Source organism: Fusarium solani (assembly GCF_023522795.1).
Source record: "Fusarium solani strain SB1 chromosome Unknown bctg00000000, whole genome shotgun sequence".
NCBI classification, from domain to species: Eukaryota; Fungi; Ascomycota; class Sordariomycetes; order Hypocreales; family Nectriaceae; genus Fusarium; species Fusarium solani.
Window position 1 is genome coordinate 1013589 of NW_027072157.1, and position 25108 is coordinate 1038696.

The 25108-nt window shown below is 53.8% G+C and overlaps 7 protein-coding genes across 7 annotated transcripts; 2 read left to right on the forward strand and 5 right to left on the reverse strand.

The window, feature by feature from the left end:
• Positions 1-233: 233 nt before the first annotated feature.
• On the reverse strand, positions 234-5360 carry MRS44_000328 (uncharacterized protein; the record flags this gene model as incomplete). The annotated part of the gene is made up of 4 exons (XM_065623988.1): positions 234-624; positions 678-1719; positions 1773-4317; positions 4359-5360. The coding sequence occupies 4 exons, from the start codon at positions 5358-5360 to the stop codon at positions 234-236; spliced, it is 4980 nt and encodes a 1659-aa protein (XP_065479720.1).
• Positions 5361-6837: 1477 nt separating this feature from the next.
• Positions 6838-8816, forward strand: MRS44_000329 (uncharacterized protein; the record flags this gene model as incomplete). Its single annotated transcript, XM_046276872.2, has 3 exons — positions 6838-6867; positions 6920-8282; positions 8329-8816. 3 exons carry the CDS (start codon positions 6838-6840, stop codon positions 8814-8816), a joined length of 1881 nt encoding a protein of 626 aa, XP_046129544.1.
• A 714-nt stretch (positions 8817-9530) lies between these two features.
• On the reverse strand, positions 9531-10765 carry MRS44_000330 (uncharacterized protein; the record flags this gene model as incomplete). The annotated part of the gene is made up of 3 exons (XM_046272727.2): positions 9531-10013; positions 10066-10464; positions 10553-10765. The coding sequence occupies 3 exons, from the start codon at positions 10763-10765 to the stop codon at positions 9531-9533; spliced, it is 1095 nt and encodes a 364-aa protein (XP_046129543.2).
• A 2991-nt stretch (positions 10766-13756) lies between these two features.
• Positions 13757-15129, reverse strand: MRS44_000331 (uncharacterized protein; the record flags this gene model as incomplete). The annotated part of the gene is made up of 7 exons (XM_065623989.1): positions 13757-13819; positions 13878-13942; positions 14030-14038; positions 14090-14225; positions 14289-14606; positions 14660-14960; positions 15050-15129. The coding sequence occupies 7 exons, from the start codon at positions 15127-15129 to the stop codon at positions 13757-13759; spliced, it is 972 nt and encodes a 323-aa protein (XP_065479721.1).
• A 710-nt stretch (positions 15130-15839) lies between these two features.
• Positions 15840-19495, reverse strand: MRS44_000332 (uncharacterized protein; the record flags this gene model as incomplete). Its single annotated transcript, XM_065623990.1, has 3 exons — positions 15840-17618; positions 17672-19238; positions 19356-19495. 3 exons carry the CDS (start codon positions 19493-19495, stop codon positions 15840-15842), a joined length of 3486 nt encoding a protein of 1161 aa, XP_065479722.1.
• A 2609-nt stretch (positions 19496-22104) lies between these two features.
• Positions 22105-22989, forward strand: MRS44_000333 (uncharacterized protein; the record flags this gene model as incomplete). Its single annotated transcript, XM_046272683.2, has 2 exons — positions 22105-22137; positions 22192-22989. 2 exons carry the CDS (start codon positions 22105-22107, stop codon positions 22987-22989), a joined length of 831 nt encoding a protein of 276 aa, XP_046129541.1.
• Positions 22990-23504: 515 nt separating this feature from the next.
• Positions 23505-24691, reverse strand: MRS44_000334 (uncharacterized protein; the record flags this gene model as incomplete). The annotated part of the gene is made up of 3 exons (XM_046272898.2): positions 23505-23741; positions 23790-24459; positions 24510-24691. The coding sequence occupies 3 exons, from the start codon at positions 24689-24691 to the stop codon at positions 23505-23507; spliced, it is 1089 nt and encodes a 362-aa protein (XP_046129540.2).
• Between the last annotated feature and the right edge of the window lie 417 nt (positions 24692-25108).

The following is a 25108-nucleotide window of genomic DNA, read 5'->3' on the forward strand; positions in this document are numbered from 1 at the left end:
CCTCTTGAGCGCTTCCACCATCTCCTCCCACGCAGAGCAACCTGAAAACAAAAAGATAAAAAAAAAAGGAAGAAATAAACAACACGCATTTGCACAATACCCTGCCATCGCGCCGATTGCAATGCTTCATCCAGTCTCGTACGTATATCCTCCCCCCTTGAACGTGGCCAGCCTGAACAGTCGCTTTCCCTCCAGGGGCAGCCAATGAATAAAAAAGTATACATGAATCTCGCTTACTGCGTTCGGTAAAACTTCTTGTACAGCAGATGCAGCAGCAGATTGACGTTGAGCTTGAGGTTGCCCTCAAAGAGTGTCATGAACTGGTGCGACTCGAACTGCGCCTGAAGGAGGTCCTCGATGGGCACCAGGGCGCTGGCACCGGGGATCTGGATGTGTCCTCGTGAGCCCTCGAGGCTGAAGACGCCCACCTCGTCGCACGAGATGGTCAGGTTGATCTGGCCCATGTCGCGCTCGCCCACGCCGGTCCACGACACGAGCACACCCTTCTCCGAAAGCTGGCGCACGCTGTACTTGTAACTGCCAAACTTGGGCACGCGACCGCTGCGCTCAAGCTCGCGCTGGTGGTTGTACTGCTTGGTGAAGGGGAGCAGGAAGCGCTTTTTTCTATTCAAGTTGTTAGTGACTGTCATCTCAACCGGAGGACTGGTATTACTTACCCCTTCTTGTTCTGGAGGGTCTTCATCGCCTGTTCAATGTAGTCGTCGTAACTCTTGCGCTGCTGCTCGAGGTACTTAGCCTTCTCGTGCAAGTTGCTAAGAGTCATGCGGACACCCTCCAACTCTCGCTGTCGCTGGACTCTTCGACGGCTCTTGGTGCGGATATCAAGAGCGATGGCGTTGAGCACATCCTGGTAGCAGTTGTGCTTGGAGATGCGGCCTAGCTTCTCCAGCCTCATCACGTTCTCCAACGCCGTCCGCTTGAGCTCCTGGTACGACATCCGGGTGACATCAATCATGTTGGAGTCGGAGTAGGCTCCTCGGGTTTTGCTGCCATCGGCAAAGTCGTCACGAAGCAGCATGTGCCACTTGTGTTCGTCCTCGGGGGAGATGGGCTTGATGAGGATGTCGAGCAGGTTGGTACCAGTCTGCACGCGGATAATATACAGCACGCATCGCTTGGTCTCCATAAAGAGAGCCTTGACGTCGGCCTCAGGGTCGTCAATGTCGTGCAGCTTGGGTGTCAGGAACATCTGGATATCCGAGGATCCAGCAGCATTCATCTCGCTCTCGTTGTTCTTAGCACTACCGAGGTCGTGCATGATCTCCCGGAGAACGTCCTCGCGGTTGGGGCACATTGTCTGAAGCTCCGAGGCCACCAGGTTGTGGATGGCAAAGACATCCGTCATCTTGATGTACAGGGTTGGCTTGTTCTTGGCGTACAAATCGTTGAACTCGTCAATATCAAACGTCCTCTCAGCATCGGGAACAGCAATGAGGTCGCCGGTGATCTGGACGAGACGCTCGATAGAATCGGCGATAAAGGCATTCAGGGGCTGGAGGTAGACATTCTCGCCACCGAAAGGTCGGCCAGAGGCAACTTGGCTGATGACCTTGGCGACCTCGCTGAGGTTCCTCTTCTGCAGAGGGCTCAGAGTCTTTTCGATCACACCCACGTTCTCGGGCGCCGTCACTGCCGGCTGAAGGTAGAATCTCCAAAGCCAGTTCGCGACGACCTGCAGAAGGCTCTCTGGGGCTCCCGCTTGAACTGTTGTCGCAGGCCTTCAAAGATCTGGCTGCACACGAAGCGGAGACCGTAGGGCATCTTGTGAAGAAGGTCTTCCAGAGCCATAAACACCTGATCACAGATCTCTCGAAGGTCTCGAAGATGGTCGATAAAGAGCCGTCGGGTTTCAGGATCGCGAATAGCAACTTCTCGGGGAACATCCAGTGGTCTTTGGTCGGGTCGACCAGTGGCCAACTCGGTGTTGTTGATAGCTGATCGGTAGATTTGCATGGGGTCACTCTCCAGATCGAGAGCTGGGTCCTCGACAATGTTGTCTCGAATGAGGGGGCCAAGAAGGTCTCGGAGATACTTGCGGTCGCGAGGTGAGCGAGTGTAGTTGCTGAGAAGCTTCGACCAGAAATAGTTGCCGCGGATGAAGTCCTGGACGGCTCTAGCTCCAGCAATCTCTTCTCGGATAGAACGGGCAATCAACTTCAGAAGGTAGTACTCCTCTCGTCGCTTCTGGGCATACCCAAAGAGGCTCATCATAAGGAGCTCAATGCGCTTGCATTCCTTCTCAGCTGTTCCTTGCTCTCGGATGCGCTTGAAGAGTCGAGCAAGGTACTGGGGCTGGGTCTGGAGGTTGAAGAAGAGCTGCTGGTAAGATTCAAGCTTCTTCCTTGAGCTCTTGTTCAAGGCCTTGAGGTCGAACTGGTTGGCAGAGGACATGGAACTGTTGGCGAGGAAACCCATCGAGTTGCCTCCGTAGTTGTGCTGATGTCGAACAACCTCGTCCAGGGTGATCTTGTTCTTGACCAGGAGGGCGATCTTGATATCGAGCTGGTCAATGTAGTTCTCCAGCAGCTCGTTTTGTCGCACTTGCTGGACCACAGTCTTGCGGATCCGCTCAAACTCGATTTCCTCGTTGAAGTCAAAGTCACTGTCGTTGAGAAGATGAACAAAGTTCTTGACGGCGTTGACAGGAGGGTTCTTGCCAGTAGTCAAGCTCTTGTAAGCCTCACCCTGTACCTTGGCACGGACGAAGCTCTGGATCTTGATGACCTTTTGCATGTTCTCGTTGAAGAACCGTCTCTTCTCTTCGAATCGAGCCCGGACGATGAAGGCCTTGGCGGCAGCCTGGAACTCAACAATTGACTCCTCCTCCTGCTCCAGCTCTGCCATGATGTCTTCGACTCTAGCGCGCTCCATCATGGCTCGCAGAATGCTCTGAAGATCAACAATCTGTGGTGTGTGGGAAGCCAGCTCATCGAGGAAGGCTTGGTGTTGTTTTCGGTACAAGAATCCTCGGATATTGCTCTGGAGGTCCACAATCTGAGGCTCTTGCTCTTCAAGCGCATCCAAGTCTGCTCCAACTCGCTTTCGCTCAAGTGCACCTCGAATGAATGCTTGCAGGTCAATGACAGCAGGTTCATTCTCTTGCAGGGCGTCAAGCAAGCTCGTGACATCTCTCCTAACTGCTGTTGCACGGGCAAAAGCCTGAAGCTTGCCAATGTCGTTGATGTGCTTGTCAAGCTCGGCCTTGACTGCGTCCGTCTCCTTTCGAGCGCGGAGACCCCTAGCAAAGGCCTGGAGAGATGTCCACTGAGGACCAAAAGCCTTGAGTTGCTCTTGCTGGCGACCAATGTCATTTCTAGTCAACAATGCTCTCGCCGCTGCCTGCAGGTCGGTGATGGCATGTGTTTGGGCATCCAGCTCTTGGAGATCTTGCTCGACCTTTCCACGAAGCAATGCTCCGCGAACAGCCGCCTGCAGTTTCTCGACAGTAGCAGCCGTCTCCTTGGTCTCCTCGTACTGAGCGGTATGGTTCTTCCTGACCAAAAAGGCTCTCGAGATGGCCTGGATCTGCCTGATGGGACCTGCGCACACCTCGAGCTGAGAAGTCAAGTTTTGCACCTGATTTCGGACCTTGTTAGCCCGAATCATGTTCTGCAACTCGAGAATATCAGGCTCCAGTGCTTCCAGGATTTGATCCCGTCGATCCATCCTCCTCCGGACCAAGAAGCCGCGTGCTACACTCTGCAGCTTAACAGCAAAGTTTCTCATCTCCAGTCGGTATCCCATAATCTGCCGGGTAAAGTCACCGCGGATTCGAGACTGGAGGTCCATCAGCCACTCCTCCTCGTCCCAGAGCCTTTGCATGACATCGCCAAGTCTCACGCGAACAAGGGCACCTCGGACTTGGGCTTGTAGTTCGACGATAGACTCCTCATTCTCTGCCAACTCGCGGTCGATTCTCTCCTCTTCAGTCTCTTCAGGCTCAGGCTCAGGCTCAGGCTCCGGAACGCCAAAGTCAGCGCCCATGTTGCCAAAACTGGGCATGCTCGCTCCAAGTTTGTCGAGACCCTTCTGCATCGCCTCCAGCTCATGGTGCTCGAATTCAAGCTGACCCACGAGGTTACCGATGCGGAAGTCGACTATGCCTTTTCGAAACAGGAGCCAACTAAGGGCATGAATGCAGTAAATGACCTTGGGGATGTTCTTCTTCTCGTACAGATCAATGAGCTCGAAGCGGAACAGATCCGGAAGTTCCACTTCATCGAGGTATCGGAAGAAGATGGCAATGTTGTCGGAGTGCCGGTATTGAAGCCTGGGTGTTGAAAGATTCGGTAGCGTCTATCGGGATTGAGTGCCTCTACAACCTCTGCGAGAGTAACACCGTCGCGAAGGGCTTCCTCAAGTTGAACGATAGGAGGAATGTTCTTTTGGATGACATCTTCAATCCATTCCTTGGCCTCACCGATATGGCAGAGGTATTCGTAAGCTTGAAGGAATTGACGCTGCTTGTCCATCCAATTTCGTCCCTCCCAGCTGTAGCCAGTCGACTTTTGACCGCGACCTCCATTGCTCTTGTCTGTCCGTTGTAATCTGCGTCGACCACGCAAACCAACAACTTCTTGTGCAGGCGAAGTTATGGTGAAGTCTTCAGCTGAGTCTGATGACACTAGGCGAGAGAGCGTCCTCAGCTGACTTGTCGAAGACTTGCCCAGCCCTTCCAGTTCATCCCGAGCCAGGTGTGTGCTATGCGCATGCACATGGTGTGGTGATGTAGGATGATGAGGTAACTGTGGGCGAACTGAGTCGGATCTTGTCAGAAGCATCGAGTTGGGTCGCATCATTGTTGGTCGAGACGGCGAAGTAGGTGAGGCACGACCATCGTCATACAAGGACAATTTGCCTATATCGATACTCTTGCCGCGATCATGACGGGGCGATTTATGGGGAGGTGTAGCTGGCGGCGAGGCTGCAGGAGCCTGAGGAAGCGGTCGAAGAGATTGTCGAACGGATCCGTAGGGATTGTCGTTGGATTTCTTGGGGCTCGTCATTTGCCCGGATTCAAAAGTCTTTGCTCTTGCTCTGACATCGCTCTGGGCACGTTTATGACCGGGAGCTGTTTGACCGTAGCCGGCTGAACTAGAGACGGATGTGTAACCGCTGTTGAGGCTATGTTCAGAGGCGTGCGAATAGCCAGACGACGCGGATGAGGATGTCGTCGAAGGAAAGCGATCGAGGCGGGAGGGTGATGTAGCGGTGCCAAAGTCGAGGGTTTGTGACTGGCGAAGCGGATGCGGAGGAGATTGCGGAGATGGTTGGCTGTGAAGATGGTGTTGAGGTTGATGTAGATGTTGAGTTTGGAAATGGTGAGTGCGGAACGACATTGTGGTTGTAGTGGTCGTCGACCGAGCCGCAGTCTCGGTCTCGCTTTGGAACGGTCAAGGAACGGTTGGGCTCAGAAAATATTAAGAAATAATAACACCTTCCGGGTGACGTTAACGCATTGTTTCGAGCGTGCGGCGCTCGGGTCGTCAGAGGGATGGAAGAGCGGTCGTGCTCGTCGTGGTCAGCGCTTCAATTTGATTTGAGCACGGAGCTTCGATTTCAAGACATGCGTTTGGCCTGGTGATGGGAGGTGATGTTGAGGAACTCGGATGAGTGAGAAGGGGGAAAAACACCAAAGTGTTGGAGCGCCAGAAGAATACGGATCGTTACTACGTCTCCGATCTGGCCCATGTCACAAATTGTCAATAGTGCCCAAGAAGACGGCAGACCAAAGAAGAGTATACCTCCGTCTGTATGGCGGGGCCTGGAGGCTTCGGCCAGCCAAATACCGTAGTAAACAAACAACGGGCCAACCGCCTAGCAACGGCCGCCGTGGCCCCGATTGGCTATGGGTCCGCTTTTATGTCAACCTCATCCTTGCGAGCCTCTCATGTGTTTAATATGGCCAGATTATTATGCAAATCAAGTGCCAACACACAGAAATTGATTCATGCGCTGTTCTTTTTGTACTTGTTTCGGAGTCGCGCATATGACTGGCGACATGGGATGAATTGACCTGAGTTTGAAGACTCTTTGATGTTTACTTTCCCCTTCACACTCATCTTACACAAGGTTTCTAGCGAGCAGACGCAAGCACGTTTTGAGTTAGAACGTGGTCTAACAAAGCCAAAGCATCGGTGTTACATATCAAATGCGGCTGGGCAGTTTGAAACAGGCAATGGTTCAAAACAGCCAGGTAAACCTAACATCAGCTTGCCTTGGATGCAAAGAAGAGCGAGGCATCAGTCACATGCAGAGTAAGATCTTTGATCGCAATCGATGGATAAGCACTCAATCCACATGATGACAAAAGGAAAGCAGAGACATACATATGACACTCAGCCAGACTTCACCAGCTCAGCATTAATGATAATAATTCCCCAGGCGTGAACCTGCAAGCGGCACAAAAAGGTGGTTCATCCAGCAGTGGTAGGTAAATGGAGTTTGCTGTGTCGTAGTGGGATCCCATGAGGTCATCCACGCGAAATCTTCTATGGGGCTCGACCAATCGATAGGCCATGATAGATCTCATGGCAAGAGCAAGGATGGATTACGCCCAGTGATTGGCCCAGTGGTGCGATTTTAGGCTGCTTGAGGCTGCTGCGCACTGTAGGCAGGAGCGATCCCCAATTTTTGCACTGTATCTAGAACCCAAGCTTCGGGCTTCACCACCAAGCTATGAACCACCCACCAACCACAATCATCAATTAATTATTTGCGATCTTCGCTCAGGCTCCTCGAGTATCTCCATCTTTCGCCTGTCGCGACTATCTTCTACAGACAAAGCCAATTGTATTAGGCTCAGCCGCTTAACCCATGGCTTCCAAGCAGCGCCCATCTGTCCTTGTATGATCATGATATTTGCGCGTCACATACAGCTTGCTAATCCAGCCTCCAGGTGACAGATGCAAGGGAGCGCCCACCCCAGAGGAGGGCTCTTCAGCGTCAGGATACCGCTTCAGGTCCTCCCGGACCCCCCGCGCCGATGCGATTCATGACCGTCGACAATGTCCTCCAGTACAATTCCCAGATCCCATCCGGCCAACCTCGCGGTCCGCCGGCGCCCCTCCCCCGAGGCCCAGGAGGAAGCCCCCTCAGCAATCGCCGAGTCGTATCAGGAGGTCTTCCGAACGTGCAGTCCCGTACCGGCCAGCCGATGCCTTCAAGAACCACCAAGATCAGCGAGAAGCTGGTACTCTTGCCCGAAACGGACGAAAAGGACGATGACGTCGATGAAGAGATTGAGAGTGAGGCGGTTCTCGCGAGGCGCCTGCAGGATCAAGAGAACCGACCATTGAAGGATGAAGAGCTTGATGTGCTTCGAAAGAGAGGTGGTATCCGTGGGAAGAGCTACGCCGAGAGGTTGCCAAAGATGCAGAGGACGGACAGGGTTAGCAGAGTGACGGCCTATTGCACCGCGCAGGCATACAAGATTAAGCCGACAGCCGAGTTCCTGCGGAAGAAGCATGAAGCCAAGACCAAACTGTACGATGACTGCCTATATGTCATCTACGCTCTGCCGCTTCTCAATGGAACTGATGGATATCGCGTCCGGAGTCGACCCATCCTCAAGACCCCCGGCACGGGCAAGACGGTTCTGGACCTTGAGATTGAGCGCAGCGAGCAGAGAGATCATCATGAGGGCTACTTTGAGGACGACGCTTATACAGGAGCCAGCCCTGATCGTGGCCATTCGATGCCCTCTCACTTCAGCGATCGCCCGGTCACCCCCGAGGAGCACAGCAACCCGTTCCGTCACGATGATGACGATTCGGCAATGAACCGTCTTGCGCCTGACGCCAAGAACTTTGCAGAGATGTTTGTGTACTCTTACGGTGTCGTGGTCTTCTGGAACTTTACCGAGCATCAAGAGAAGGACATCCTCGCCGACCTCACATTTGCCGATGCCGACGCCATTGAGAACGGCACCAGCAGCCTGCTCACCCGGCCGCTTGATCAGGATGACTTTGAGACGGAAGAGTTCCACTTCGAGTACAGCGCTGATATCAAGCGCCCGCGCGTCTTTAACGACATGATCACTCTGCTGCCACGTTCTGATCATATGATCAAGCTCACCATTAGCCATGCTATCGCGCAGAGCACCCGCCTGTGCTTCTTTGAGGAGCGCATGAGCGAGACGATGCTGGATGCGCAGCATGTACCCAAGACGCTGGCTCTCACGGGAGAGTTGAACATGACACGTGCTGAGATTATACGCATGGTCGGTCGTCTCTTCAAGAGCCGTGTCGACATCAACCTTTGTGAGTGCTCTGTCAGACAAATCTAGACAAAAGCTAACCTGTGCAGCATCCAATATCCTCGACGTCCCCAACTTCTTCTGGGAGTCTGAGCCGACCCTTCACCCTCTTTACGCAGCTATCCGTGAGTATCTCGAGATCGACCCGCGGATCAAGGTCCTCAACGAACGATGCCGCGTCTTCCTTGATCTCGCCGAGATCCTGTCCGACTCGATTGCTACCGCAAAGATGAGTTACATCACCTGGATCATCATCGTCCTCATTGTCATCAGTATCATGGTCACCGTCACAGAGGTCGCAATCCGCTTCGGTATGCTCCACAAGGCTAAGGGGCCCGTTGCGAACCCGGCCCTCGCCATGCCCGTTCTCGGCGAGGGTGTGTCAGGAAGCATCCCGCTGCCACCGAGCGATTTAGAGATTCTTGCGCAGACATTGGGTTTACAGGCGAATGCGTCATTTGATGAAGTTCGGCAGGGTATTTGGGCTCTAAGGGAGGAGAGCCTCCTTGATACACCACAACGCCATGAGGATATCTAACGCCTCTTGGCTCATGTTCCTATCTTTTTTACTTTGTAACTCGTTTAGCACGGCGTTGAATGGATGTTTTTGGTGGTTTGGAATGCACCAGCCTCTTGTTTATAACCCATCAGTATCTTACTTTACCAGATTCACAAATAATATTCAGATTAACCAGCCTCCATGTAAACAACAAGTTCCATCACATACAAGTACACATTCAAACTCAAAAGTCCTGTGTTATCATGTACAATAGCTCCAAACACCAACACCAGGACACCGAGAGATTAATGTAGAGTGTCTATTTTTACTCAGGAAAGCAGACCCTATCCAAGAAAAAGGAGAAACAACAACCGAAGTTGTACAAGAAAGCCACAGGACATCTTTGGCCCTGCGTGTTTCTGGAAAAAAAGAAGCCATAGCCCATGATCATGACAATACTAAGAAAAAACATCCCAATCTCTTTGCCCCATTTTGCTCTGCTGAGCGAAAAGCCCGTGGAGGACCACCGTATATCAAAAAAGTTACAACAGGCGAGGAATGCTTTACCAGAGAGAGATCCATCCCCGTGCCCGACGCACCCAGTGAGAATCCCAAAATGAAAGCAAGCATAGCAAGACGCCAAAAAGAAGTGCTTCCCCTTTCCTTGTCTTCGCTGGCCCCCTTACCCGATCATCTATAAAAAAGGTCATGTATTAAAAAGCGGGGGGTATTGATTTCCAACACAAGTCTGTTCTACCGGACCTGCTGGTCGACGGGCTTGTAAGCGGTGGCGGCGGCGGCGGCAGCCTGCTGGCTCTTTCGGTTCTTGTTGTCGAGCTCGGCTTTGCTGTAGATGGCAGCACCAAGCATAGTGACGGCCATACCAGCTCCGTTAAGCAGGTCGACGGTCACATCGAAGAGTACAATGCCGAGGGCAACGGTCAAGCACTGCTTGAGGTTACCGCAAACAGTCATGGTGAGGGCACCAGCAAGCTTGTTGGTGTTGAACGAAGAGATGTTGAGCAGCAGAGCGAGGAAACCGTTTCCGAAGAGCGAGGCGAAGGCGGGAGGGAGAGAGACGTCGCCCGAGGTGATGAGCTTGTGGAAGCCGCTAACCTCACCGGTCGCGGTGGCGCAAGCCAGAGCCTGGAGAGCAGCGAGAGGAGACATGCGGAGAAGGAACTCGATGGGAGGCAGGGCGAGAGAGCCTGTCATGAATCGGTTGGTGACGACGGTCTATTGGAACGGTTAGTGGCCGGATCGGTTTAGATCAAGAAATCAAGCTTACCTTGAGAGCAGCAAGAACAACACCGAGGATGGTGAGGAGGAAACCAGCATCAGTGAAGCTCATCTCACCCAGAGTGGTCATGGCGGCACCAATGATGAGAGGCAGCAGAGAGAGGTAGGTCATGGAGCTGTAGGTGCGGCCGTAGTAGACGCGGTAGATGAGGATGGTGAAGATCGGGCACAGCATGCGCATGGTCTGGTAGAAGGGAACGGAAACCATGGCCAGAGACAGGTTGGAGACGGCAATGTTGGCGGTGAAAAGGGCACTGAAGGCGACCAGGGCGAGGTTCTCACGGCGACCCAGTCGCGACAGCTTGAAGTAGCCCAACTGCATCATGACATAGGTACCAGAGCTGGCAAAAGAAGCGTGGAGGAAGGTCAGAAGCCAAGGGAAGTGGAACTGCAGCGCGGGCGCATGGTTAGCATCGTGTCGAACAGAGTTGCGTATGACGGCGCGGGCGTCATCAAACTTGAGGTTGTAGACTTACCATTCCCAGGACCAGCTTGTTGTACAGAGTCAGGAGAAGCGAGAAGAAGAAGTAGGTGCCGAGCCAAGCAAACTTGACTGTGCTGGGGATCGAGTACTCGTGCTCGAGGTTCTGGTTCTTGGGGGGCTCGGCGCGGCCGGCATGGCTCTCGAGGTCGAGTTCGCCCTTGGTCTCAGATCTCCTCTGAGGAGAGGAGAGGGACGGGCTCCTCATTGTTGGGACGAGACATTGTGCTGGTAATGTTGGAGTCGCTTTTCGCAGAGGAGAATGCGCCGTGTTCAAATGAAGATGGGGTCGAAAGAGGGTGGTAGTGGTGAGGAGGTCGGGTGCTAGAGTTTACCGTGTGCGCTCTATTGTCGTCGGGTCTCTAGCATGCTAATCTCGGGGGACCGATTCGCTGATGATGAGGATGGAGGATGATGATGAATCGACGCGCAGCAAAGTCGATTACGGATGCAAATGATGATGGGCACGGAGCGGCCGAGGTCGTCAAAGGTTTGAAGTTGTAGGTGTAGAGTGGAAACGTAACACGGAGAAGCGAAGAAAATACAGGGGCCGCCAAGGCCAAGACCAAGACCAAGAGGGAGGGAGGAGAAGAAGGGGGGGCGGGATGGACGGAGCGGAGGCGGGAGACAGAAGTCAAAAGTAGTAGCGAGCGATTGGACCCAACAGGTGAGACAGAAAGGAAGTGCAGACTCGTGGGAATGCGATGCGATGCGATAATAAGAAGAAGAAGAGACTCGCAAAGAGAAGAGGGGAATTAAAAAAATTAAAGGGAGGAGAAGGGAGGAGGGATATGGGATGGGGATGGGGAGGAGGATGGAGCGCGGCGGGCGGATGACGGGCAGCGAACGTAGCGTAGCGTACCTAGCGGCCTCTGCTTATGGACGGCGCTTGTCAGCACAGCACAACACTTCCAAACCTCATCAGCGTCCATCCGACCTGGACTTCAAGGGAGGGTCCCCCGGCCTCTCTCCGCTGACTGGCTCGCGCAGGATTTCAAGTTTGGTCGCAGCATCCATCCATTTGCGAGGTACCCCGTGCCAAAGTACCTAACCCACATGGCCACCCGGGTTCAGGGCTGTGCCAAATTAAGTGAACAAGTGTCAGCATTGGCGGAACCTACGAGGACCTGCCAGCCAGCGCTAAGCCCAAGTTCTCACCCGGCGGGGAGCTAGAATGTGCATATTTTCTGCTGCAGCGGGAAATTACATCGAGGTCTCGATGGTAGGCAAAGGAATTATAAACGGCTTCTACCTTTTTCTTTGGCTGTTGCACCTCAGCTGCGAGGGGGAAGCCAACAGTGCACAACAGTACGGAGTATGTACAGTACAGTACATACAGGCAGACAGACAGACATTCGGGTAGAGAACACGAATTGAATCCACTACCTTAATTAACCGTTTGTCGATCAGACACTCACTCATCACTCCTCCGTCGGACTCCGGCACCATACGTACCAAAGGTTACCTGCACAAGACCACCCTCACATACAGTTAACCCCCCCTCCCCTCCCCTGACCGACATCTGGATTGAGCTGAAAGGGACCATAAAGCAAACGAACGATCTGGGTCTCTTAGATGCATCCAGGTCACCCTATCCGTCCCGAGATTCATTGGAACGCGTTTTGCTTCAATCAATCCAGGGGTCGAGAAAAAGGGGGCGGGGGCAAAATCTGAGCACTAGGAAGATCGCTGGGAAAACCAATCACAGCGTTGTATGCTGACATATTCGATAGCGCGGGATGGGACTGCATCCAGGGGCTCGTCACCACTGACGCGCGATTCTTTTTTGAATGATGGAACCGCGTTGGGATGGGCGTTGATTGCCTTTGGATGGGTTACGATAAAAGGATCACTAGATAATGGCAAGGAGGGTAAGGAATCAGCTGGTGAAACTGACTGCCATTGCTATGTAGCAAACTGATTATTCCCATATCCATCCCATGCTTGCCCAACATCCTTCTTGATCAACACTTACATCCCCAATCTGCTCAGGCAATAAGCGAGAAGAGGGCACGTCATCCTGCACAAGAGCGCAAATGGAGACGAACCAACAACAGGCAAGGGGCAGCAGAATTTTTTCTTTTATCCGGGTGCACTTTAAACGCTCGTGCCTTGTGGTATGTGCTCTTCTCCAACGTCGCCGATCGAAGAAAGATGGATGTCTAGCCCACCCACGACTAGCCCTACAGAACAAGGGCGGCGCGCTATCAGACAAAATCCCACTTGCGGCGCGGGAGCTATTGAATGCATGCCGTCTGGGAATAGGGGCATCATCCGAACCGAGCCCAACAGACAAGGTTGTCGTTCATCCTAACATGTGTCACTTGGTAGAAGCTGTTATATTCATATGTATGCAGTATCGTCCAGACGAAGCTCAGTTGTCATATCTGCAACAGATTGATGAGAAAAATCCCTGCCCAGACGACAACATCTCCCATCATCCTCTTTTCATCTGCCATGCTCCATTCTTACCCCTTGCCGTCATCCCAAACGCCACACGTGGCGGCGGAGCCCAAGTAAAGAGGTCGCCCCTTCATGTCCCAAGTTCTTGGCATCAAAAGCCTTCCCGCACAGTTGATAGCTCAGGTTGCTTGCGATCTGGCATGAGATGAAAAGGCCGGTTACTTTTGCACTACTTGACACCGTTGTTTCTTGTCCGTCAAAAAAGACCTTAAGCTATCAGCGTCGCGAACCGAGACGCCTCTCAAACGGCTTGACGGCCGGAATGCTTGAGAAGCCTTGCTTCTTTTGAATCAGCAGGGTAGCAGATGATTCAGACAGAGTCCCGGAGACCCGTCAGATCGACCGACCCCTGAGCCTGGTCTTAGAGCCCGTCCCTGAGAGACAGCCCTAGCCGCGTTTTTACGTACTCTGTGCTCGGCTGTTGGGCTGTGACATTCATCATATCCCTCGCCCTGCTGCTGATGAGTCTGTCAGCGTGTCATTCTGACAGCTCACGGTATTGAGGCTCCATTATCGGCATACTGTGTCAAGCATGCCCACTCGGAAATAGAACAGCTGATTACACTACCTTGAGGCGTTGTTACCTACCTAGCTGAAATTCATCGCCAAGAAATACCGATTAGCTCCAGTCCAGGTTACAGACTTGGAAAGCATATCAATCCGAACTCCCAAACCCCAGTTCCAGGCCCCAACTCCGCCAATAGCAAAAGATACCCTTCTGAAAGATCGATCCAGATCACAGAGGAGCGTTGGTGAAGAGGTACGAGACGGACTCGCCGTTGTGGGTTCTCCGAATAGCCTAAGGGAAGGTGAGTATGTCTGTCACGTATATTGCGGTCCAGCCGTGTTAGACCTACCTCAGCCAGAGTTCCAGACACATCAATCACCTTAAGCTTAGGGCATCTCTCAGCCTTGTCGCCAACTAATCCATCGGTCAGTGTAAGTCAGAATCACAATAAACGTGACAGAAAATGAAAGCAGGAGTGAGTTCTTAGTCTAGGAGACTTACGCGGCACAGCTATTAAACTTGTTAGCAATAAGCCAACTACATCATACAGGGGCAACTCACTGTTGGTCACGACCAAGCCAGAAAGGCAAGAATTGTTAATAGTCTCAATGGCATTACCACTGAGAATTCCGTGGGTGACAATCGCAAAGACCTGACGGGCACCATGCTCATTAAGCGTCGCCGCCGCCTTTGCCAGCTAGAAAGAGAAGTCAGTTCTGTAAACGACAAAGAAACGAAAGGCAAGAGGTCAGGATCGTACAGTTCCACAGGTATCCGCCATATCATCCACAATGATAGCAGTCTTATCCCTAACATCACCGACCAGCACCATCCGGCCGACGACGTTGGGACGCGGACGCTCCTTGTGGATCAAAGCAAAGGCAGTCTTAAGACGATCAGCAATAGATGTCGCACGCTTCGCGCCTCCAGCATCAGGTGAGACAATGACGCAGTCGTCAATGTTTAGATTCTCCCGGATCCATCGAAAGATGGACGGCTCAGCAAAGAGGTTATCCACGGGCACGTTGAAGAAGCCCTGGATTTGCGAGGCGTGCAGGTCCATCGTGATGACATGGTTCTGGCCATCTTGTAAGCGATACACACGTGGCCTAGGGGAACAGGGATTCTCACGACACCAGACACCTGCAGCATGTTTGCCATTAGCCTCGCGCTGATTGGGGCGCGCGACTTGTCCTTCTTGTCCTGTCTGCTGTAGGGAAAGAAGGGGAGGAGGACGGTGATGCTTCGAGCTGAAGCGCTGCGGCAAGCATTGGCCGTGATAAAGACCTCCATGATGCCATCGTTGACCTGGCCCGGCGCGACCGACTGAACGATGAATACATCCTCATCACGAACCGACTCGCCGATGGAGACGCTCGTCTCCTGGTTCGAGTACTTCAGGCATATGGTGTTTGCGACAGTAATGCCGAGTCTGCAGGGATTGGTTAGCCCAATCGGACCCTTGTGCTCACCAGCGTGGGGTTTGTGCATCATCATCATCATCATGACTGCTCGACGTACCGGGCGGCCATCAGGGAGCTGAGCTCCGGATGGCCGCTCCCCGAGAGGAGCTTAATATCGTTGGCCATTTGATCCAGCATTGTTGGTGAAGCGAGTGATTGATAGGTAGCTGACAGTGTTTGCGAAGAGAGCTCCTTGGCCGAGGACGGGAGCTATGAAAGATCTGCTCGTCAAAGAGGTTGCAGGATCACGTGCAACCTCCAACGGCCTCTTTTTTTTCTGCCTCCGCGCTTTTTTGCCAATTGAGTTTAAATATAGAAGAACAATGGCGGCCGTAATTCGGTGTTCTCGGGCAATGCTGGCAATGGCATGTGAGATGACTAACCCACTTCATCTTGAAGTTGAGATATCAACTCCATGGACGACAATGTCGCATACATCACCCCACCAAAAGATAAGAAACACGCCTCAAACTTGATGATAGACGGAGCTATCAAAGCTCCAGAACCGAGACGTGCACCATCTAATCCGAGTCCGTGCTCGCATACGTATGTGTCTATACACCACATGTCAACATACGAGCACCACCCGACCACCACACGAGCAACTGCCATCGATCGCGTTATCCATGCGCAGAGCCGAAAGAGCAGGGATGTGAAAGGGGTCGGCAGATTGGAATAATAAGAGACGAGTACCCAAGTTGACTTGATCATTCCGAGGGCGCCGGTTGATATTTGAACATATTTTGACTACTTACAGGATATCATCAAGATTGAGTAAATCGGCTATACATATCTACACCAAACAGCAACTCCACCGCTTGCGAAACAATGCATCATCAGATGTTATGTTATACTTCCGCCGCCTCTAGGTTGGACAACGGCACGTATCCTTCCTCCTTCTTCACCTTTCTTCTTCCCAGAACCTCGCGCACCCAGCCAAAGATGCCACGTCCGCCCTTCCAGTGCAGGCCACCGTGAGGAGCCGCAGCCGCCTCGTCCATCCACCTAGGTCTCTTCCAGAACTTGAGCAGGAGGCTACTTACAACGACGCTAACGCTGCTGCACGCCATTGCGAAGCCTGCCATCATAGGATGCATGTGGAAGCCTAGGGGAAGGAAGAAACCCATGGCGATGGGCAGTCCGACCAGGTTGTACAGGCACGCCCACGCAAGGTTGAGCTTGATGCGACGGAAAATGTAGCGTGTGAGGTTGAGCGCTGCAGGAATGTCCATCAGATCTGTCGGGCGCATGAGCACCAGGTCTGCGGCCTCCATGGCTACATCTGTGCCGCTGGCCATGGCGATACCAACATCAGCCGTCACCAACGCAGGAGAGTCATTGATGCCATCACCAACCATGGCGACGATCTCGCCCTGCGCTTGAATCTCTTTCAGAATAGCCTGCTTCTGGTCGGGGCTAACACCAGCGTAGACGTTGTCAGGGGAGATGCCCACTGCAGCGGCGACGCTGAGGGCAGTGGACCGTTGATCGCCAGTCACGATAGCTGTCTTGACGCCCATCTGATGAAGCACCGAGATGGCGGCAGCAGCACCCTCCTTGATGGAGTCGGCCAGGCAGAGGTGACCACCATAAGAGCCATCGATGGCCACAAAAATGTTGGTTGTGCCAGTAGCGGGTGCCTTTCCTGCTGCCTTGCTCGCGCTCGAGTTGAGATGCTCTGACGCCTCCATGGCTTCTTTGGGTACATCAACTCCGTTATCCTGCAAGAACGCAACGTTTCCGAGAAGCACACGATAACGAGCGCGGTCAACGGCTGACGCAGGTTCAACCAGAGCATTCACACCCTTGCCGACGGCCGCCTTGAACTCTCCGACGCTGCCTTCAATGACGCCATCGACTTCAATGTCTAGTTCAGTACGGGCTCCTGCGAGAACGGCCTTACCCACGGGGTGTTCGCTACCCATCTCAGCAAGACCAACAATGGTCCACCAAAGTCGACGGCGCCATCCATTGTCATCCCATGCAGATTCAATGCTGTACTCGACAACGCTCATCTTGCCATGGGTGATAGTGCCGGTCTTGTCAAGGACGATCTGGGTCACCTTGGTAGTTCTCTCGAGGGCTGCGCCGCCCTTGATCAGGATACCGTTCTCAGCGCCAACACCTGTGCCGACCATGACGGCGGTAGGCGTGGCCAGACCAAGGGCGCAGGGGCATGCAAAAACGATGACGGAGATGCAGAGCTTAACGCAAACCATAACCTTGCCGCCGCTGGAGTCCTGCAGAAAGATCTTGGGTGGGTTGGAGAGAACATGACTAAGAACCATCCAGCAGAGGAACGTCGACACTCCCAGTACCAGAATGGCAGGGACAAAGTAGCCAGCAAGGGTATCGGCGAGTCGCTGGATGGGTGCCCGGGTTGTCTGCGCATCTTGGACCAGCTTGACGATCTGGCTAAGCTGAGTGTCACGTCCAGCACGGGTGACTCGAAAGTCGACTCGGCCGTCGCCATTGACAGTACCGCCAATGACGTTGTCGCCCACTCGCTTCTGAACGGGCATCGCCTCGCCCGTCACCATACTCTCATCAACGTAGGCCTCACCGCGGACAAGGACTCCGTCTGCGGGAAGCTTGTCGCCAGGTCGGAGAACCACTATGTCACCAACCTGCAACAGCTCTGTAGGGATGAGTTTCTCCTCGAAGGCTGATCCACCAAGACCAGGAGTCCGGGAGTTCGGGGCGTAATTGGGTCCTTGTCCCAAGTCTCAGCAGCCTTTTCAGCAGCAATTGGATCCGCGTAGATGGTAGCCATAGGAGGCGCCAGAGACATGAGACGAGAAAGGGCCCTGGAAGTCTGACCCTTGGCGCTGTTCTCCAGATAACGTCCGAGAGTGATGAAGGTGATGAGCATGGTGCTCGTGTCAAAGATGGTGCTAGGCCTTGTGTGAGGGGGCACAAGCAGTGAAACTACCATTGTAAGGATGCTGAAGAAAAAGGCGCACGAAGTGCCCAAAATGACCAGGACATCCATCGTAGGGGAACGGTGCTTGAGGGACTTATAGGCGGATATATAAAATCGCTTTCCAATGCCGAATTGGACGGGTATCGTGAGCAACAAACAGATAACATCGCCGAGAAACAGGCCGGGGGCCAGCTCGTAGCCTCCAAAGTCGAGCTCAGACGCACACATTGGCAGTACCATGCCAATGATAAAGACAGGAATAGCAAAAGCTAGAGAAGTGCGGAAAGCGTTCCGCCATTCGTTGATCTCGCGGGTCTTGGCCAGGGACTCGAGCTGGGCATTGTTGTCCTGGTTATCCGCGACCAGGGCATTGTAGCCCGCCGCCTCAACGGCCTCAACAATAGCTCGCAGGCCGATAACGCTGGGCTGGTGGTTGATGGTGAGTCGTGAGGAGGCGAGGTTCAACGAAACGGAGTCGACGCCGTGATGCGCAGCTAATGTAGCCTCCAAAGCTTCCGCTGCAGCCGCATCGGGCACACCGTAGACCTTGAACTGCGCATTGGATGACGAGCCGCTTGGGTGGTCGCCGGCGGACTGCGTCGAAAGAATCTTGGCGTCGAATCCCCGGTCGTCAATGATTTCTGCAATCTTCTCCGGTGAAAGCTTGGTGACGTCGTGCGTGATGACGGCTCGTTCCGCTAGCAGGCTGATGTTGAATTTCAGGACACCTTCTAGACCCTTGAATCCGCCTTCAACGGCCGACGTGCATGCGCCGCACGTCATGCCTTCGATGGCAACTGTCGTGATGGCGACGTCGCCGACGCTTCCAGAATCCTTCGTCGTCTTGTCCGCGGCCGACTTTCCCGAGTCGATAATCGTAGCGTCGAAGCCTCGGTCCTCAATGATCTCGGCAATCTGCTCCGCGGTGAGCAGATCGGGGTCGTGCTCGATGACGGCTCGCTCGGATAGTAGAGAGATGCTAAAGCTCTTGACGCCCGGGACAGCCTTGAAGCCGCCCTCGACAGCAGAGGTGCAGGCGCCGCAGGTCATGCCCTCGACGGCAACGGTAGTCGTGACAAAGTCGTCGTCTCCATCGAGGAGGTTGATGCTACCGATGGGCTTGAAAGCAGGACTCGGAAGGTCGGTAGAGAGGACCTCGGCGTCGAAGCCTCTATCCTCGATAATTTCTTGAATCTGAGCGGCAGAGATGACATTGGGATCGTGCATGACGACTGCGCGCTCCATAACCAGACTGACTGAGACGTTTCCGACACCATCGACGCCCTTGAAGCCAGCTTCAACAGCAGAAGTACATGCGCCGCATCTGTAGAGGAATAGGCGTTAGTCATATATCCAAAGCCATGTCCGGCCAAGGATTTCTCGGCATGGCGGAGCCGGAATGTCCGGAGGCGGTTGATGTTGGGGCGAGCAAGCAACTCACGTCATACCGTCCACGCGGAGAGCCGTGGTAGCGAGGTGGGCGCCGGCGCCAGCGCTCCTGGGCACGGAGAGGGCGGCATCCGCAGCGCCAACGTCATTGCCCTGTTCCCTCGAGGGGACCTGAATGTACGAGGGAGCCATGGCGACGGACGTGTTATGGCCCGCGAGCCTCCTCGTTTGATTGATATGCTCTCCAAGAGCACCGAGAGCGGGAGATGGTTGTTGGTGATAAGAGAGACAGTGGCGGGCGGAGTCGACGGAACGTGGTTCTCGCGGTTAATTAGTCGTGGTGGTTGGTTGGCTGACTGTGCTGGGTTCGTTCCCCAGTAGCTTTGGTCCCTCAGTTCGCTATTCCAGCCACGGGCATTTGGTGGAAATCAACTCGTATCGCCACAATGATGATGAAATTCAGCCAATAATAAAGCGAGCAGTAGCTCGGACAGAAGGGAAAAAGTAAAGGAAAAGCCGCAATGAGGAAACGCAGCTAAAAGCAGGTAGGTAGCAGGCAGACTAAAGGAAAATGGAGTAGAAAACAACAGCTGATGCTGATTGATAACGTTAAGTGAACGAGGCTGGAAAACGACGCCACTGGACCCCGAAGACCGGCTTCTTTCTTGTCGAGCTGAGGCGGGTCGTCGTTCAATTGATCGAGACGTCAGTAATCGAGACTGGGCGATTTTGTCGTTAGTAACAAAACGAAATGGGTACAAAATGAATGACCACTTGGGTGAGAAGGGGAAAAAAAAAAGAGGACGCCTAGACCAGGACGAGAACCAGGACACGACATGAGACGGATGCGACGGCATTTTATTGCCCATTCGCACCCAGGCTCAGGGGAAGGGAAGGGAAGGGACTCACACGCCTCTTAGCACAGCATTACGACGGCCGCAGGGCAGAGAGCAGGCTCCTCAGCCAGATTATCCCAGATCCGAAGCAGTTTTGACGAGGTCTTGGCTCAGCGGCTGTTGCGGCCAAGTTCCAGATTTGGACCGGTTCCCGGACGGTTTGACGTTGTCCGACAAGTCTCGTTGGTGGGATTGATGATGAGACAGGGAGCGTCTGCAGGAGCCGCGGAAATCTTTGTTGCAGGGGTGTCCGTCAGTCAAGGGTCTTTTTGCCTTCTTGTTCTGTCGCTTGCTAGCACAGAACAATGAACGCTCTGTCCCGTCCTGTTTGTCACCTGCGGACACTGGCACCACAATGGATTGGACTGGAGCTTAGGGCGCGCGCAAGGCCTGAGACGCTGGGGGCGGGATTCTTGGGCGTGATCCACCCGCTGGGCAAGTCGCTCTTCCTTGTGAAGCGATTGGCCGAATGATACAAACGGGGAATGTGATCCACGCTTCTGATGCACTGGTGGTGCAGTTGGAAAAAGAGTGTGTGTGCAGGAGGGTGAGTGAGAGAGTCGCTGCAACCACACAAGAGAGGCGCAACTGACCCGTGTTTATATTTGCATTGCTGTCCACATCTGCCGTCTCACTCCTCTCCCAGAAGAGCACTGCCGATGCTCCGTAGTTTCCTGTTTCGTGATGTCGCCATCCCACGCCCTCAAAGACGTGAGCGTCGATCTCTCGCGGGGGCAGCCTCCGATTGACCTTGCCGTCCAACCAGACTTTGACTTTGCCAAGCTATCGAGGCTAGGCTCAGTGTCGGTCGCTGAACAGACATGAACTTGTCCAAGAAGACGCAGAGGGCTGTGATGGTTAATTTCAAGCTTCACTCTTTCGACCTAGGAGCCGTCGATCGCAACTCTGTCACCAGCGTTTTGACGACGTTTACCAATCACCGCCTGCAACTAAGACGGCAGTGTCTTGATGTCTTGTAAGACGCCATGCCGTCCAAGAGTGAGATGCAAGCCGGGTCTCACTTGTTCCGACAGCTCGTGTAAGCGTGGCTACATCCAGCTGAGGCTGTAGGTCAGCTGCGCAGCCGTGGCCGAGGGCGATCTGGCAAGATGGCAAAGGTTCCGGCAGTAGCGTGTGCTTATTCGGGGACGCCTGTGTAACACGGCTTGGAACATGCATCCGTGGTTTGTCAGCGGAGTTGAAAACTGTCTATGTGAATTGCTGACTCCAGCCATCATACTCTAACATGGCTGAACAGCTGTGCTAGGTTCGAGACCTAGGATACGATCATTACTCCGATGCGCACATGTCCGCTAGTAATGTCGTGGCTGTTGTCAATGCTGAGAATGATCAAGTTCATGGTTCTCGTATCATTGGAAGTTAGTTTCTGTCAATTGACTGAACACTCCCTTCTCGACCAATGCTCCTGAGCATCTAAATAATGCACAAAGCATGTATTCTGTATATCCAAGAGGTGTAGAGCAATTAAGAAACTGTCCATGTCGTTTCAATAAGATTTCCCAACGTCAACGGCCCGTCGGCACGATGTCGTAGGGTAAGTCAACTTCAACTTTTTAAGTCTGGGCTCACATTCCTCAAAGACCCCACGACTCTTCCCCACAGGATGAGCCCCGCGCCGCCACAGGCCCCCAGCCTCACCTCCGGGCGAGCTCCAACATGCAACTGCATCTGCCTATTACTTCAGCAACTTCAAGTAACCAACAAAACACAAGGAACCAGGCATCACCGGCGAATTATCCAGCTGGGAAGAACCTGAGTAGAACGAAACACAAGAGTTATACGACCCTCCTCAATCCAACGGCCGCTGAACATTCTGACTCTGTTCATTGTCTTGTCACCGTGAACCTCCACCCCGCGAGGCTGTAGCCTCAACCGCAGCCCATCATGGAGCAGACAAAAGCTCTCAACGCCCTCGAGGTACGCCCTTGAACCCATAGTCGACCAACATGACAGAATACTAACCCTAGATAGCCCTTTCTCGCTCTCTCCAAGTCGGCCACCTCTCCCCGCGCCGCCGCCGACCTCGTCACCCGAGCCACCTCCGCCCAAAACACCTTTCTCTTCACCGAGCTCCTCCAAACACCCGCCATCCAGGGCCTCACTGGTTCAGAGTTCGCGCCACACCTTACACTCCTCCAGACATTCGCCTATGGCACATACGCTTCCTACAAAACCACCGAGGGCCTACCCGCCCTTTCAGAGGCCCAGGCAACAAAGCTCCGTCAGCTCTCGCTCCTCACACTAGCCCGAGACAGAAAGAACCTATCCTACGCCGCGCTACAGGATGCTCTCGACTTGCCCGGAGACCGTGAAGTTGAAACCCTCGTCATCTCGGCCGTTTACGCCGGTCTTCTCCATGCCACGCTCGACCCAGCCCGTGCTGCCGTCCAGGTCACCAGCGTCGCGCCCCTACGTGACCTCGCCCCGGGAGCGATACCTGACCTGGCGACGGCGCTGAAGGCATGGTCAGACCGCTGCACTTCGACTCTCGGAGACTTGGAAACCCAGATCAAAGATATCCAGACGGCGGCGACGGCGCGACAGCGGGAGCAGCGTGCTGCTGACGATAAGCTCAAGCAGCAAGTGAGTGATGCCCAGGAGGGTAGCGCTCGCGCGTTCGGCATGACGGGCTTGACGAGGGAAATGATCAATAGAAGAGGTCTTAACAAGCGGCCTGTCATGGAAGTCGGTAGCCTGCCAGAGAGTGAGCTCATGGACGTGGACGAGTCTGAGGAGGAGAAGAAGCGAGCCAGCAAGCGCAAGATGTGATGATACTCAGTGTCCCTGATGACGGCTAGACACGGCGGCGAGAACTGCATAAAACAAATGTATCACGAAGAACCATGATGTAATAGACGACATAACGCCCTTGATTAGCTACCCCTAGTACCGAGTGCCGCCAGTGCCTGTACCATAACTGTGACGCTACCACCCTACATAATGATGGCCAAGAAGAGAAGAAACATGACATAGCCAGAAACTCCGAGATGTGGCATCTCAAAGCAGAGGCTGCAGAATAGCTAAGTTACACGCAAGCCCTAGATGATACAACACAGATAGATCTCCAGACGCCAACATTCCAAAGAGAAAAGAAAAAGGGCCACAACCTCCATTGTGAAGGGCGGCTGATATCGCTGCCGAATCAAAGCTCTCAAAGTCATTACGGTCGTGAAACTTTTTTCTGTCCCTGTATAAATCTCGCCTAGTGGCTTGCTCTAGAAAGAAATCCGAAGGCCAGTAACGGCCGGCATTAATGGCCGTGGTTGTTCGACAAGAACATGTGCCTACAGGCGCTTGCCTGGTACGAGGATAAAGAGAACGCAGAGTCCGGCATCGATGAGAATGGTGACCGCCAGGACCATGAGAGCTCGCTTGGCGAGTAGTTTTCGGATGTACGGTTCGCGGATGCGAGAGAAGTTGAAAAGGGTGTACTCGCTGAAGCCGACCAGAGCCATAATCGGGTCGAGTGAGTACTGGTAAGACGCAAGGAAATAGACACCGATGGTGAAGGGGATGATGAGCTGGCAATGGTCAGTGGGGGCCTAAACGACGTGTACAAGTGAGCTTACCCAGCATTTCGTCAGACGAGACTTGTCGAGGAAAATGAGAATGAAGCCAGTCCAGAAGGCGCCAAACATGGCAATGAGACCCAAGATCAGCCTCATGATGAGGGTTGGCGGGATCAGGTTGCCAAGAGCCTTCATTCTCAGGAATCCGGGAAAGGCATCTCGCTCCATCGCTTGAAAGACGTAGTCCTTGGCCACATCGAATACTTCGGGATCGTCACGGCCATACTCCTCGATTGCTGTGGTAACCTCCTGGGTGATGGAGCCAGGAAGGGTGATCTCTCGCTCAGCGCCGGGAAGTAGGAAGGTGTAGAGAATCTTCTCCGCCGAGGCGCGAATGTCCTGTCGCGCAACCGTGTGGGCGGGAGAATTGGAGTCAGTGGTGATATCGTGCGAGTTGCTGAACTGAGGGCTGGGTCGCACAGGCGCGGTGGTGCTCTGCGGGGACTCGTGTTGTTCCTCTCGCAGGAAAGCAGACATCTGGGCATCCTGGTTCTTCTCCTTCTCCGTGGCGTACATCGAGGGGCCAGCCGCTCGGGGTTCCAGGTCGCCAATGTTCTCTAGAATAGCAGATGATCTCTTGGATTGCATCTCGGGCGTGCCAATGAGGACCGAACGTCTGAGCTCTCGCACATAGTGACGGCAGAGAGACATGTGCTGGGCGACATCGAGCCTGTGTTTGTCAGTGATTTGTCCAGGCCACCGAACTTCTCGTTTACCTACCAGAAGTCGAGATAGTCCACGGATCTCTGCTGGTCTCGCATATAAATGTAGAACGAGAACAGGTCGACAGGCGGCAGGGTGCGACGGCTCAACACCTCGAACAGCGTTGGAAGTCGGTTTCGCGCCATGTCAGGCTGCGGTGACGGCGAGGCCATGGTGGTGACAGGTTCGTGCTCAGCCATGTTGAGCAAGGTTGTTGGAAGCTGGGTTAAAGAGTGTAGATGATTAAGAAAGAGGCGTTTCGTTTCGGCGGTGCGGGTGATGTCAACTGCCGAGAGCTTATGGAAAGGTCCGGTACGCGAAACGAGGTCCCCCTTTTGATGACGACGAGAAAGAGGCTTCCTTGTCGCAGCAACCGCAGCACGCTCTCTCCCGGTCAAGACGATCCCTGTGAACACAGAAGGAGGGCTCAGGAGGGGCGCCGATGCGCAGAGAAACGTTGCGGTGCGGTGCCTCGAGGATCAGTCGCCGTTGGAATGTGGAATCGCTCGCAATGCAGGCGACGATACGATGCGTTGCTTCGATAAACAGCCGCAGGTCGACGTGGATCGGGCCACACTTGGCCCCTAAGCCAACTCCCGTTAACTCGGAGGCTAGGA